At 52.9% G+C, this 13485-nt stretch overlaps 4 protein-coding genes across 4 annotated transcripts; 3 read left to right on the forward strand and 1 right to left on the reverse strand.

Moving 5' to 3' along the window:
- Positions 1–896: 896 nt before the first annotated feature.
- On the forward strand, positions 897–3419 carry N656DRAFT_702295 (MFS general substrate transporter; the record flags this gene model as incomplete). The annotated part of the gene is made up of 9 exons (XM_064811007.1): positions 897–1196; positions 1298–1374; positions 1472–1523; positions 1662–1836; positions 1898–1921; positions 2023–2094; positions 2198–2701; positions 2769–2929; positions 3039–3419. The coding sequence occupies 9 exons, from the start codon at positions 897–899 to the stop codon at positions 3417–3419; spliced, it is 1746 nt and encodes a 581-aa protein (XP_064673595.1).
- Positions 3420–4661: 1242 nt separating this feature from the next.
- Positions 4662–6681, forward strand: N656DRAFT_774212 (S-adenosyl-L-methionine-dependent methyltransferase). Its single transcript, XM_064814223.1, has 4 exons — positions 4662–5047; positions 5113–5239; positions 5320–5443; positions 5572–6681. Exons 1-4 carry the CDS (start codon positions 4907–4909, stop codon positions 6323–6325), a joined length of 1146 nt encoding a protein of 381 aa, XP_064673596.1. The 5' UTR covers positions 4662–4906; the 3' UTR covers positions 6326–6681.
- A 415-nt stretch (positions 6682–7096) lies between these two features.
- Positions 7097–9736, forward strand: N656DRAFT_774213 (MFS general substrate transporter). Its single transcript, XM_064814224.1, has 6 exons — positions 7097–7259; positions 7328–7568; positions 7639–8073; positions 8156–8803; positions 8872–9147; positions 9205–9736. The coding sequence occupies exons 2-6, from the start codon at positions 7377–7379 to the stop codon at positions 9367–9369; spliced, it is 1716 nt and encodes a 571-aa protein (XP_064673597.1). The 5' UTR covers positions 7097–7259; positions 7328–7376; the 3' UTR covers positions 9370–9736.
- Positions 9737–9949: 213 nt separating this feature from the next.
- Positions 9950–13344, reverse strand: N656DRAFT_841544 (uncharacterized protein; the record flags this gene model as incomplete). The annotated part of the gene is made up of 8 exons (XM_064818997.1): positions 9950–10352; positions 10411–10501; positions 10587–11081; positions 11171–11227; positions 11286–11446; positions 12437–12464; positions 12527–13067; positions 13163–13344. 8 exons carry the CDS (start codon positions 13342–13344, stop codon positions 10075–10077), a joined length of 1833 nt encoding a protein of 610 aa, XP_064673598.1. The 3' UTR covers positions 9950–10074.
- Between the last annotated feature and the right edge of the window lie 141 nt (positions 13345–13485).

Here is a 13485-nt window from a genome sequence, read left to right on the forward strand (position 1 = left end):
ACTGGAACCTGCATGTGGTCGTTGACACTTGACACTTGAGTTGTTGGCGAACCTCAAATCGCCCATTGGATGTTGGTGATGGGCATGGGGTGTTGGTTCTTGGGCGTAGCATTGAACGATCTACAGACATGATATTGTGGGAATCGAGACGATTAGTGTTGACAACAAATACGCTTAATCTCCAGCACCGACACACAGTGCAAGCCAGCAACAGGTCCTATACCGCAGATGAAGATAGAAGTTGCCCCAGCAGGTCGGTTCTGGTCTTCGGTTTACACCCTTTCGGATGTACCATTGACAAGCTGGAACTCCAGGTGCCGGTGCCGGGTGTTCCTCGACGGGGAGGCCTAATAACGGCCGGGTTACAATCTGGGATCGGTTAAGTGCCATTAACAAGTCTCACGGTGCTAGCAGTAGTTACTCAAGCTCGTCGATTAGAGACATGGGTTGTCATTATGGAGATGGACTCGATGCAGGGTGCATTCTGATCACTGTTCAAGATGTCTGCTGAGCACAAGGTAGAGAGTTGTTTGTTGGCTACTCCTGTCGGCCGCCGTACGGAACTGGGAACGAATCCTTGAGCAAGGACTTCATATTTCGAGTTTCGGCGCGAGTTTTGTTCGAGTACGGGTTTTCGTTGCCGCGGGCCAACCTAGGGGACGTATTGTACCATGAGGCCCAGCCATCTGCTACCTTGTTTCTTAATCTATCACTCGCTTCGTAAACAAACACGGCCTTATTTACTCCTTGCGGTTTCCTTCGCATCACTACAGAACACAGAGCAAAGTCTTGCGATAGAGCCTGGGCTTTGGCTTAGTTCGAGTTGGTAGCCGCCGTGACATACACCGATGACGGCCCCGGCCATGATGAAGACAATGGCAGATGGCGACAATGGTATGAGCGAGCCAGTGGTCACAACAACAGCACCCAAAACAGCACACGGATCCAAAGCCACACTCGACGAGGTTCGAGCCCGAGAGCAGCCAACATTCTCGCAGAAAAAAGAGGCACTTCCACGTCAGACAGAAGTTGCGAATGCAGACCATTTGTCGCCTGCAACACGAGAAGTGGCAGAACCGGCAGAGACATGGGACGAGAAAAGCGAATACCTGACGGGCTTCAAGCTGGCCATGGTGATTGCGTGCATGTGCCTGGCCTGCTGCCTAATGCTCATAGACACCATGGTCGTCAGCACCGTGAGTTGCTTCCAAGAAACCCCATCCCACCCATCGCTCCCAACCTCCGGCGCCGGAGATTGATGCTGATATCCTTTTTACTCCGGTTCTCTCCACTCTAGGCCATCCCGCGGATTACGGACGAATTCCACTCGCTTGCCGATGTTGGCTGGTATGCCACCGCGTACCAGTTTGGGAGGTCAGTATCCACGTCTCCTTGACGACGTCGTCGATTGATACAGGTGCCGTCGGGTTGTGACGAGGATGCATCGATACTGACATGAACTCCATCATAGCGCGGCTCCACAGCCCTTATCCGGGAAGGTGTTCGCTCACTTCAGCAACAAGGTTCGTGGTGTCCCCTATGTTGACTCTTTCTTAGGACGTTCGAACATCCTCCATGGCTTGCGGGATCAAATGGGGACCTTGGAAATGACATACAGACAGAATGTTGGCGGGAAGACTAACCTAGATGGTTTTGCTTAGTATTCTTTCCTTCTATTTTTTCTCATCTTCGAGATTGGCTCCGTCCTATGCGGGGCCGCTGTCTCTTCGGCCATGCTCATCGTCGGCCGCGCCATCGCGGGGATTGGTGCCGCGGGCATCATCAACGGTGCCCTCATCATCATTTCCAGCTCTGTGCCTATGGAAAAACGCCCAGGTATGTGGAGCGTCAACAGCTGGTTCAGACTCCCACGAAAACTAACTGCCCTTCTCTGTAGGTCTGATCGGGATCGTCATGGGCTGTGAGTGGGGCAACCGCTTCCATCCTCACCGTTCTCCTTGAACTGCCTATAGTACTTGCGAAAGTTACCAATGCTGACAATTTGGGCGCCACCCACTGTAGTCAATCAACTCGGTCTAGTGATAGGACCACTGATAGGTGGAGCTTTTACCTCGTATTCTACATGGCGATGGTGTAAGTGTGGGGTGGTTCCGCCAGCAGTAACTCTTATCACGCACATCTAGCCGAAATGTTGAGGTATTCTAGTTCTTCCTGCTGACGAGTGGCTAAACACTAGGTTTCTACCTCAACCTACCGATTGGTGCACTGGTCGTCGCGGGACTCCTCCTTGTTCACGTGCCGGAGCAGGCCAAAAAGCCCCCGTCGATCACCATCCTCAGAAAACTGCATCGCTACCTTGACCTCGTGGGCTCTTCCCTGTTTGCGCCGGCAGTGCTGCAGTTGATCTTGGCTCTGCAGTTCGGAAGCACCACGTTCCCGTGGAACTCATCCCAGGTTATCGGTCTCTTCTGTGGCGCGGCTGCCACTTTTGTTGTATGGCTCATATGGAACCGTTACAGGGGAGCGGATGCTTTGTTGCCTGCGGCAATGATCACTCGCACCGCCGTGTGGACATCGGGACTGTACCAAGCGTTCCTCATGGCAGCAGTTTACGGCGCGATCTTTTTCCTCCCCATATACTTTCAGGCCATCAATGGCGCATCACCCATGATGAGCGGCGTGTATCTGCTACCGACCATTCTGCCTCAGCTTGCCATGGCTGCGTCGTCAGGAGCTCTGAGTGAGTCGATTGGACCATGGTTGCGGCAGATCATGACTCAGGCTCGCTAACGCTCCATCTTGTCTAGTAATAGCTGTCGGGTATGTAATCCCACTGGCCGCCTTGTCCACCGTACTGCTGTCCATCGCGAGCGGGCTATACTCCATACTCAGGCCGAACAGTCCGACTTGTTGGTGGGTCGGCTTTCAGATTCTCGGCGGAGCCGGCTCGGGCCTCGGATTACAAGTGGTGCGTGGGTTTCATTATCGTCGACCTACACAACTGACCTCAATACATCACATAATCCGGAGTTTTGGGTATGTTTGCTAACCTTACATCCACCAACCTCCTTGCTTAGGCCATCATTGCGATTCAGACCGTTGTGACCGGGGAGGAGCTCTCATCCGCCATGGCTTTCGTCGTCTTTGCTCAATCCCTAGGCCCTGCGATTGTGCTCACACTGTGCCAACTGATTTTCTACACTACGCTCCGCGCTGAGCTACCAATACAGGCACCCAATGCAAATTCTGAGGCCATCATTGGCGCAGGTGCCACGGGATATCGTGCCATTGTGTCTTCGGAAGACCTTCCAGGGGTTATTGTGGCGTATGCAAACAGCATTGACCGGGTCTTCTACCTCGTTGCGGGCATGGCCGCAGCATGTGGTCTGGTGCTCTGGGGGATGGGGTGGAAGGACCTGCGCAAGAAAGACCCTGCAGAAGCTAAACAGAAAGCCTAACTGAGTCGGGTAGAATTGGGAGCTCAATAAGGATAAGAATCGAATTCTCGGAATGGCTCCCTTGTTGTGCCTGGAATAAGGAGGTGTGACAGTGGACCCGGCGGGCCCCTGAATAGGGTGGGGTACTACCCCTTATGGTTGTCCGGGTAACCACATAGAATATAAACATACCACACCACGAGCGGATTTTCCTCTTAGGCAATCTAGGTGTGCAATGAAAGCAACAAACTTCAGGAAGCGTATATCAGGGAGCCCCCTCTTCTGGGTAGTAAGAATTCACACCCCAACTGACCGAGTTTTCGCATCTCCTAATCATACACGGGTCCAGCTGGGCGAGCCCGTCCATGGCGCACCGCGGAATTGTCGACTGGAGAAAGTCATTGTGCATGTGGTCAGCCTCTGGCTTTGCTGGGTTGTGAGTTATGCTGCTGCGCCTGCCATACCCGGATCCGGTCCTTGATCATGGCTACCAGGATGCGCAAGCAGCGTATCTGATAGTGCTTTGCTTGGATGCCAAACACTGGGCCGATGTAGGGTCTCACGCTGGCCGGCAGACAATTGATAAAAGCCGGTGCTGGTAATGACGGCGGTCCCATATTGCCGCGCCCATACCAGCAGCCGCTCGTTTTGACACAGCGGCAGGCCAACAGCGCAACCGCGGCTGCGCAGTCTGAACTCTCCCGTATGCATTCCAATTATTGAACCTGACTTAGTCATTGCCGTCACCCGTGCCATCCGTACGACGGGCGGGGAGCCAGTATGCAGCATAAGCGGCGTGCAAGGCTTGGTTTGTGGCGGCGGCAACACAACGGCCCGTCCCGCCGGCAGGCTGGGCAAGACAAAAGGTCGGCTATTCGGCGCTTTGGAGAAACGTGCATGGCCATCACATACCCATTGCGCCGTCGAGGTCAGCGAACCAAATTTGGAGACTTATTCCCGTTTGGCGGGAATGTGAATATGTGATTGAAGTCCACGACACTCATGATTCGATGCATTCGGTAAGCAAGGCTTGTTGGCACGAGCATTCCACCCGGGCCGCACCGCATATGCATGCGTATTGTACTAACCATGTGTACCTACTTGTATTCGACATACCCGTCTCAGGTACCTCGCATTAGGAACACCCCCTCCATGGATCCCCTCCATGGATTGTTGGCGGACACTGCATTGTATTCGCCATCGTCCTAGGTCAATAATAAGTTGTGTCACTCCAGTGCATCGCAAAACCCTGAACGCGGTTCGAGGTCCCAACCCCTGCTTCAGTATGTCAGTGACCTGAACCTCTTTTACTCGGTCTTACTTCCACAGGGATATTTGCTTAGACAAAAATTCGGAATATATATTTTGGGACCCTATAGAAGGAACTGGAGCACGGCTAACATTGAGGTTCCCGATCTGCTAGAACTTAGGAAGACAACAGGTGCAAGACTACCTCTTCTTGAGGCCTTGCAACGGCAAAACTCAACAACCCAGAACCCTCTGTCGCCATGGAGAAAGCGCTCAAGCTGATCACTCAGCTTGTGGGCGAGGCTCGCCCGGAAGCCCGCCAACAGGTTATCCTTGCCCTCACAAATCTCATCCATTCTCTGGAAACTCCCGATGCCATGGTTCAGCGGATTGGAGGCTTGGTAAGTCCTGTTGTCTCAATGCTCCTCTTGACAAGAATAAGGAGCTCATACTGCTGGACAAATAGGTCTTGCAAACGTCTGCCACTGTGACAGCTGTGGACTTGGGGCTCTTCAGGCTGCTTGCTGCAGCAGAAGGGCCTGTGACTGTGGATTCGCTTGCTCAAAAGACAAGCGCTGAGAAGCCTCTGCTGCGTATGAGATAGCCTTTACATTCACGTACATGATGACTCCTTGCCACGCCTCCGCTAACTACCCGTTGGCCGTGCTTTTAGGCCGACTGCTTCGCTTCCTCGCCGCCATTGGCATGGTGGACGAAGTGTCCAAAGACACGTTCGCAGCCAACCATGCCTCCAGAAACATGACTGCTAAAATCGCTGAGGCAGGTATAAAGCACTAGTACGTCAATATCTTCACAGTTCCCGGACCCCAGGGCAGACGAGCAGGAGGAGCTCGACGACCCATACTGCAGGGATATACGTGGATTAGAGGTAGCTGACCAGCATCCTTTTGGTTGTCAATGACAGTTTCTACACAGTCTGCCCGGAATACTACGCTCTTCCGGACTACTTAAAGAACACGGGTTACAAAAACCCAAGCGACGAAACGCACACAGCCTGGCATGACGCCTTCAAGACGGACAAGGGCCCGTTCACGTGGTTCTCCGACCACCCCGACAACATGGCCTACTTCAACGACTACATGGCGTCACGACGCGGACCCGAGCTAAGCTGGCTGTCTGTGTACCCCGTACGCCAAGAGGCCGCAAACTGGAGTGCCGGCCGACCGCTGTACGTCAATATTGGCGGCAACATCGGCCACCAGTGCGCCGAGTTCCGCGAGAAATACCCGGACATTCCCGGACGAGTGATTCTGCAAGATTTGGCGCACTCTATCGCCGCCGCCTTGCCTACACCTGGCGTCGAGAACATGGTGCACAACTTCTTTGAGCCCCAGCCGGTCAAGGGGGCAAAGTTCTACTTCTTGCGCGGCGTCTGTCATAACCATCCCGACCATAAGGTGCGCCAGATTCTGGAGCACACCAAGGCGGCCATGACAAGCGAGTCGGTGCTGTTGATTGATGAGATCATCCCGCCTGAGGTCGGTGCCAGCTTGGATGCTACGGCGCATGACATGACCATGCTGGCGGCCTTTGCGGGTGCGGAGCGTTCGGAGGCCCAGTGGAAGGCCCTCTTTGCTGAGGTCGGCTTGCGTCTGGTCAAGACGTACTTGTATAACGCGCCGAGCTACGAGAGTGTCATGGATGTTCGCTTGGCCTGAGTGATGATGGGATTGCGGGAAATGAATGGCAGTGGTTCGGAGGGCGTGACATCGCACTTGCCTGGTTCTCCATGACTATGGACTTGGATACTAGGTATATTACACAGTTTCAAGGCGGAGTATGTCATTGCACATGTTGCGCCTCTTGATGAGCATCCATTCGTTAGTTGGGCCTACCAAGGTGCTTACCCTTGGGAGCCCCTCAGCTCTTTAAACCACCATAACGCAACCGTTCAAGTTGCTCGGCTGATTGATCTCTGCTCTGTTTCGAGAAAAGTTTGGTTTCAAGCGGCTACGTTGAAACCTAGGAACACGGAAGACATGGCAACACCCGATGATGTTTGAAATGTTTATGCTGCCTCTGGTTGACTAGGCAACCAATAAGGGGTCATGATCCCCACTAAGGTACTCAAGGGGTTTTGATCCCCACTACTCAAGGGGTGACTATCTCCACTCCCACACTTGGCTATTCCAGGCACCTCGCTGGACTCAGCCATGCCCGAGCCGGGACTGTTGGTTTGTTCAATCAATATGATCGCAGTACTTGTATGCAGCCCAGCCCGCACCACCCGGCAAGTTACACGTTGGGCGGGCGCTTCCCGCTCCATTGGACGGCCAGTTGGCGGAATCGTCGGGCGTGTGCTATAGGTGTGATTTTATCCAGCATGATTTGAAGGTACCTTTCATCCAACATCCGGCGGGTTGCATCGTCATTGGCCCGTCCTTCCCAGTCAAATCTTGTGAGATCGCCAACAGAATTGACCACGGTGCAGGCTGGTCGGCCGATATGATACCGATTATGCTGGGTTTTAATACCTTAGTCCGCGTTGGTTTAGTACTCAGCTAGCAGCTTTCTTTCACCACCCAGTTTGCTAGAGGTTTGCTTCCTCGTTCCCTTCCCTCTTTCCGGACACTCTTCCCTAGTAGCATACATGTAGGCAGATAGGCTTTTCCCGCTTCCTTCCGCTTCCTCCCGCTCACCACTAACCGCTGAGGGAATAGCACTGATAGCCAAGACATACTCAACCGAGATCGCCCAGCGCAGCCTCAAATGAACTCGAACGACGACAGCGCAGCCAACCAAAGCACGGGGTCTTCAGATCTAGGAAACACCAATACTGAACCTAAGAATGTCGTCAAAACCGACATTAGTGAGGATATTGATCCCGCCAACGAGGTTCAGGGCACCACGTTGATCTTGATCCACGTTGCCATTTGTCTGTGCACCTTTCTCGTCGGCTTGGTATGCGTCCTTTCCCAAATCCCAGGGGCGGTATTGGCATGGCAGGAGCTCACTAGAGTACCTTACGAAGGACTTCAACCTGATTGCAACCGCCGTTCCTGTCATCACGACCGAATTCGACACGACGCGGGATATAGGCTGGTATGGCGCCGCATTCATGGTTGCCATGTCGTCCAGCCAGCCGCTTGCCGGAAAGGTGTACACACTGTGGTCCAAGAAGGTCACATATCTGCTTTACCTCGTCGTCTTTGAGGCTGGCAGTCTGATGTGCGCCCTCTCTCGGTCCTCGCCCGCCCTGATTGCCGGTCGTGCTGTTGCCGGGTTTGGTGCCTCGGGCCTCTTTGCCGGCGGCTTCACTATCCTCACCACCATCATTCCGTTACACAAACGCGCCGTGTGGACGGGCACCATGGGCGCCACCTTCTCCATTGCTAGCATCGTCGGCCCAATCATGGCCGGTGCCTTGACCCAGAATGTCACTTGGCGGTGGTGCTTCTATATCAACGTACGGACACTAGCCTGGGAACTCCGTTGATTCCCATTTAGGTTTATTTGGCCGGCTCCGACTAACTCTGCATTCCCTGCAGTTACCCATTGGAGGTGCAGCTGCGGCACTCTTCTTTCTCCTGGTCCATCTCAGGCCCGCAGCAACTGAACAGAAGCCCATTGCGGGCAAGATTGCGATGCTCGATGCCCCCGGCTTCGTCCTGTTCGCATCCTCCACTACGATGCTTCTCCTGGCACTCCAGTGGGGCGGTATTGAATATGCGTGGTCATCATCCGTCATTATTGGGCTGCTTGTCGGCTTCTGTGTGGTTATGCTCCTGTTCGTCTTCTGGACTCTCTGGCGAAAGGAAAGCGCTTTGATACCACCACGGCTGTTTACTATGAACAGAAATCCTGCACTGCTCTGTGCGGCCGCCTTCTTTGTGAACGGCCCCTTCCAGATCGTCATCTATTGGCTCCCGGTATGGTTCCAGGGGGTTCTTGGTGCATCCCCGACGCAAAGCGGTATTAATTTCTTTCCAACCGTTGTCTCGGACGTGCTGGCCGCTTTCATCGGCTCGGCTCTGGTTTCACAGCTGGGGTGGTGGAATCCTTTCTTGCTGTTCGCTGAGGCCTGCGTCTGCCTCTGTGGCGGTCTGCTGAGTATGATATATCCTGACATTCCTGGGGCTCACTGGGTGGGCTACCAGATTCTCGGCGGTATAGGGTATTCTTTGGCGTCCAATTTGGTATGCTCCCACCATTCCCTTCCATGGCTGTCTACCTGAGGTATGGAGATTGCTAATGCTCTTTTCAGTCGCATCTTGCTATGCAGTCGTCTCTCCCGCAGGACCTCGTGCCGCTTGGATCATCCACTTTGCTGTCCGTTATTTCGACCAGCTGCGCCATATTCATGGCAATCGGCCAGGCAGTCTTCCAAAGACGGCTCCAGGTAAACCTAGATAGCGTGATCCCGGTTGAGTCGGTGAACACCATCATCAATTCCGGAGTAACAAACGTGGCTTCTTTGGTAGAACCTTCCCAGTTGCCCGAAGTCATCCGAAGATACAGTCTATCCGTTACGCAGACATTCGTAAGTCGAGTCACAATGTCCAATGAAGTGCACTGGATCACGTCTAATCTCCATTAGTACATCCCGGCTATCGCACCTGTTGTCTCCTTTCTCCTGCTGCTTGGGTGCAAATGGATCTCAACCAAAAGCAAGATGGCTACGACCGCGGCTACGGTAATTGACGGCAAAGTTAACTCTGATGGTGAGAAGGGTCTGAGCATGACGGAAAGAGAATCTAAGTGATCACGATAGTCAGGAACGGGAACTTTAGGCACTTTACTGCACTATGTCTCCGAATTAGGCCGTGGGTACACAGCTTAGTGATCTCCTGACCGCAAACTTTGGTTGACTCGTGTAGTGGCTGCTTTCCTGGACATCTCGTTGTCGGGATGCCGCGAATCTTGCAGACCGCTTACGGGAGTAGGAGGACCGCATGCGACTGCCTCTCTCGTGCTTGAACTTCGGAGGCAGCTGCTCTTACCGAACGAATGAGGATCAGGTTACGGGCCCGGGCTCGTCTCTGTCGGTGCATGTCGGCATGCTCCTTCCCTTGCTACTTGCCTTGAGAATTTGGCAAGTCCAACCCATACATCTCATATCAGTATAAACCCCCCCTCTTTTTCTTCTCCCTCCAACTTCTTGGAGCTGCCGTTTCTCGTATTGCATTTGCTTGACGCTGGCCGCCGGTCAAAGCTCCCCTGAAACTTGATCACCTCGATCTCCATCGCTTCCTTTTGAATCTAACAGTCGCCATTCAGGTGCGTCTAACAGTGCAGTGATCACAATAAATCACTGCAGCCGTGACTATATTTCACGCCAAATTGCGGTGTTTGTAACAATTCCATTTGTTTACTGAAAGGCGCAGGCTTGCTCTCTGCTTTACTTCGCCCTCTCTTTATTGGTAAGAGTTCATACAAGTCCCTGTCGTCAACCTGCAACCTCAGGAGCTCAAGCTCGCTGTATAGAAACCACTTCCGTAACCAATTCCTTCTCTAAGTCCCGCCGCAGAGGCCAGGTTTTCCGCACTCTCAGCCATCCGGTTACGAGCTTTGTTCTCGGCCATGGAGACAGTGTCTTGCGGCCAGTGTCCATGGTGGTCTCGTTCACGGTCTCTTCGTCCGGCCGGAGAGGAGGCCTGTTGCGCTGCTTGGCTGTCGCAAATGTGAGAATCTTGTGAAGGATCCAAATCATGAATGAGAGACCCATGGTTGCAAGCGTGGCGTAGCCTTATATGCGGTCAACCTTGATTCCAAGTTCTCCAACCGTCATATACAGGTAACTCACCAAAAACACCGGCAAGGGGCGGCTTGGTCCAGGTTTCTGGCAGATCCTCGATCTTGAGGGCGAGTAAGCTCGAGACAAAGGAGAGAGGAGCCTAGGTAAGGTAAGTTTGGTATTTTGCCCATCAGTTGCTGAGTTCATGCTGTTGCCTTCGATTAGGGATGTTAAGTAGTACTCACAAACAGAACGGTGATAATGGTGAAAATGAAAAGCATGGTGCTCTGCGTCTTTCCCGACATGGCATTCTCCAAGGCGGCTTCGCGGTCTCGCAGGTCAAGGAGGGTTTTCAGCATAGATCGCACCCTGTTTGCATCAGCCTCCAACTGAGAGAATGACTCCAGCACGGCGTTTATGAGCGATCGCGTATACTGCTGTTCCCTGTTCGCTCTGGCCTCAGTAATAGCACCGTGTACGCTCGCCTCCTCTGGTACTCGATCACGGAATGAATATCGGAACTCGCTCAAATCACCCCATAAGGCGTCTGACAGCGTCATGGCGGCGGCGGCCTGGCTCATCTGGACCTTACGTATCATGCCGATTTCGCCGATAATGTCGTCTATCTTGATTAGCAGGCGGGTCCCCTCTTCCACAGATTGGTAGAACTTGGTCGGGCTAACGCTCAGGGATCCCAGGCTTTTCGTTAACTGTTCATACCAGTGGATAGCCTTCAGATACTAGATGGCAGGTACTAAGTCAGCTTTCCAGTCCGATACGTGCATAGGCCGCTGATATCAATGATGTAGGACTGAGCGACTATGCTGACCAGGTCTCCGATAGAGTTTGCGAAGGCGGTGGTATACGATATCTGAATCACCGTGACCTGCTTCATGTTGTCTATTTGTGGGAATTCCTTGCATTGAAAAGGGGCTGACGCTTACAAAGCTCATGCAGGACCGAATAAGAGTTTCTGCCGCGTGACGCATGTTGAGATCGCGGTCTTGGATGTCATCGTTCTTGGACACCTGGTCGAGGAGATGTATATGCAGCTTAGCTTCGTTATGCCTGTTCCACCGTTCTGGATACAACGTCAAGACGGTGTCTGGTCAAGGTTAGTGGTCCATGTGTGTTTGGGGACACACGCTCGAAGAGCTTGAACCTGCCTTCGTCAAGCTGGAACAGCTAGAAGTACTGCATTACGATTATCTCGTCGAGATACGCGTCAGGTACACTGCCCTTCCGTGCGATAGTGTCTCGGTCACGTTTCCAACCATACTTGGCGTCCATCTTTCACATGTATTTGAGAAAGACCTGATCGTTGTCCTGGAGTTGGAGTCTGTCCAACTCGATACCAGACCCGTGGTAGGATTGGTCCAAGGTCTGCGGCACTGCTTGACTGTGGTATATGCAGAGTCGCAGCATATGGGCAATATGCGTCTCTTCCAGTCCCTGACGCCACCACGTGTCCTCCTGGTCTGGAGGGCCTTGCATGGAAGGTCTCGGAATGCGGGACAAGGCTGTATCAAGCTCTTGATGGAGCTGCCTTGCAATATTGACATAGCTACTCCGGTCGATATCGATTACGGGAAGCTAGGTAACCAGGAAAGGGTGGTGAAAATGTGATTCAGCAGTAATTTGACACGACATCCATATGAGAGACAGGAAAAAAACTGGAACAGAGAGATTGGCTTACGACGACAGCAAACAGCTCGCTATCTCCCAAGTTACCCCTTGTTTGTTTCTCACGCTTCAGAACGTCAGCGTCGCTCTTAATGGAGTCGGGTTGGGTAGCAGGCAGTAACAATCATGCTGGGCCTGATAAGATCGGGTAGGTAAGGTACCTTAGGCAGTTGGCAGTTACCGCCAAGGTACCTGACATTGTAGTACTCGCCTTGAAATGATACCCCCTGTTGAATTTGCTGGTGTCCACTTCTTTGAAGACGCTGTGAATAAACTTGCAGACTTTCCGTGCTTCTGATGCTGGTCTATTTGTCCGAATAGATGTTTTCGACGAGATGCTGAATAAGTATTGACGGTACACATTCAGTCCACGCTCTTCTGGAATATACGGACGTCCTGGGACCGAACTTACCTGAGCCCATTTTCGCTGCAATAGTGGTCTGTTAGATACAAGGTAGACCTAGAACACGACCAGTGATGCGTCAGATGGAACCACACTTACGCTTGCCGGAAGATGGAACCACTTTTTGTTTTTCTGACGCCTTTCAGTGTCGACTTGCTTTCGGCTGTAGACCAGATTCCACACGCTCTGTCTCTCCCGCTTTCGGGGACCAGACGGTTCCCAGAAACTTCCGTGAAAATATTCCGAGAGGCCGCGTTCCATTTCGTCTTCTGGCAGGGGTTCATGAAAAGGGATCTTGGCCACCTTAGAGCCCCCTTGAAGGCCGTCGTCGGGGAAAACTCCAACTTGTGGGATTTGTTCTGGGTTATCGAATAGACTGATTATCTCCATGTCAAAATATTGCTCAGCGTGATGCCTAGGCAGGTACCCGTAGATATCGGCGGCCTTTGAGTCTGCCCCGGCGGACAGCAGCTGTCGGATGCACCAGGTCTGCCGATTCCGAGCTGCATGGTTGAGTGCGGTCATGCCCATATTATCCTGCATATCGACGTCGATGTCAGGACGATCAAGGAGCAGCAGCAGCAGCTCTAATGCCTCCTCCTCGCTCTTCGCGGCCACGTAATGGAGCGCTCTATGCCCCCTCAAGTCGAGGGGTGCATTAACGTCGATATCGCCTTCTAGTGCGGCTCTCAGGTTATCTGCTGGAGTTTTCCCCGAGTTTTCTGCAGGATTTACCGCTCGCCGCCATCCGTCAATATCTTCCTGAGGATGCTAAGCTGCTCTTCTCGCCTGTGATTTTCATTCCTAATCTCGTCAATCAATCTTGCTTGCCAGTCCTCTGCGTCCGGCTGGGGGTCTGCCAGTCGGGCAGGGTGGAAAACGCCCTTCTCAATGTCTGACCAGCGCAATGGTCGCATTGCAACGGTAAATTGATGATACTCCACTGGTGGTTTCCGGACACTACCGGGTGGTTGAGCTTGAGTGCTCACGGCCGATAGAAATAGGGTGGACCTAGATTGATGGGCCAGGTCAAAGCACGATGAGAGTCGAATTCCATG

This window comes from Canariomyces notabilis (genome assembly GCF_033297395.1).
Source record: "Canariomyces notabilis strain CBS 508.74 unplaced genomic scaffold N656scaffold_2, whole genome shotgun sequence".
Lineage (NCBI taxonomy): Eukaryota > Fungi > Ascomycota > Sordariomycetes > Sordariales > Chaetomiaceae > Canariomyces > Canariomyces notabilis.

Coding starts and splice junctions, on each gene's coding strand:
- N656DRAFT_774212 (XM_064814223.1), top strand. CDS start 4,907: ATGGAGAAAGCGCTCAAGCTGATCACTCAGCTTGTGGGCGAGGCTCGC. Junction 5,048..5,112: donor TTCAGCGGATTGGAGGCTTG/GTAAGTCCTGTT, acceptor CTGGACAAATAG/GTCTTGCAAACGTCTGCCAC. Junction 5,444..5,571: donor GAGGCAGGTATAAAGCACTA/GTACGTCAATAT, acceptor TGTCAATGACAG/TTTCTACACAGTCTGCCCGG.
- N656DRAFT_774213 (XM_064814224.1), top strand. CDS start 7,377: ATGAACTCGAACGACGACAGCGCAGCCAACCAAAGCACGGGGTCTTCA. Junction 7,569..7,638: donor GCACCTTTCTCGTCGGCTTG/GTATGCGTCCTT, acceptor TACCTTACGAAG/GACTTCAACCTGATTGCAAC. Junction 8,074..8,155: donor GGTGGTGCTTCTATATCAAC/GTACGGACACTA, acceptor CATTCCCTGCAG/TTACCCATTGGAGGTGCAGC.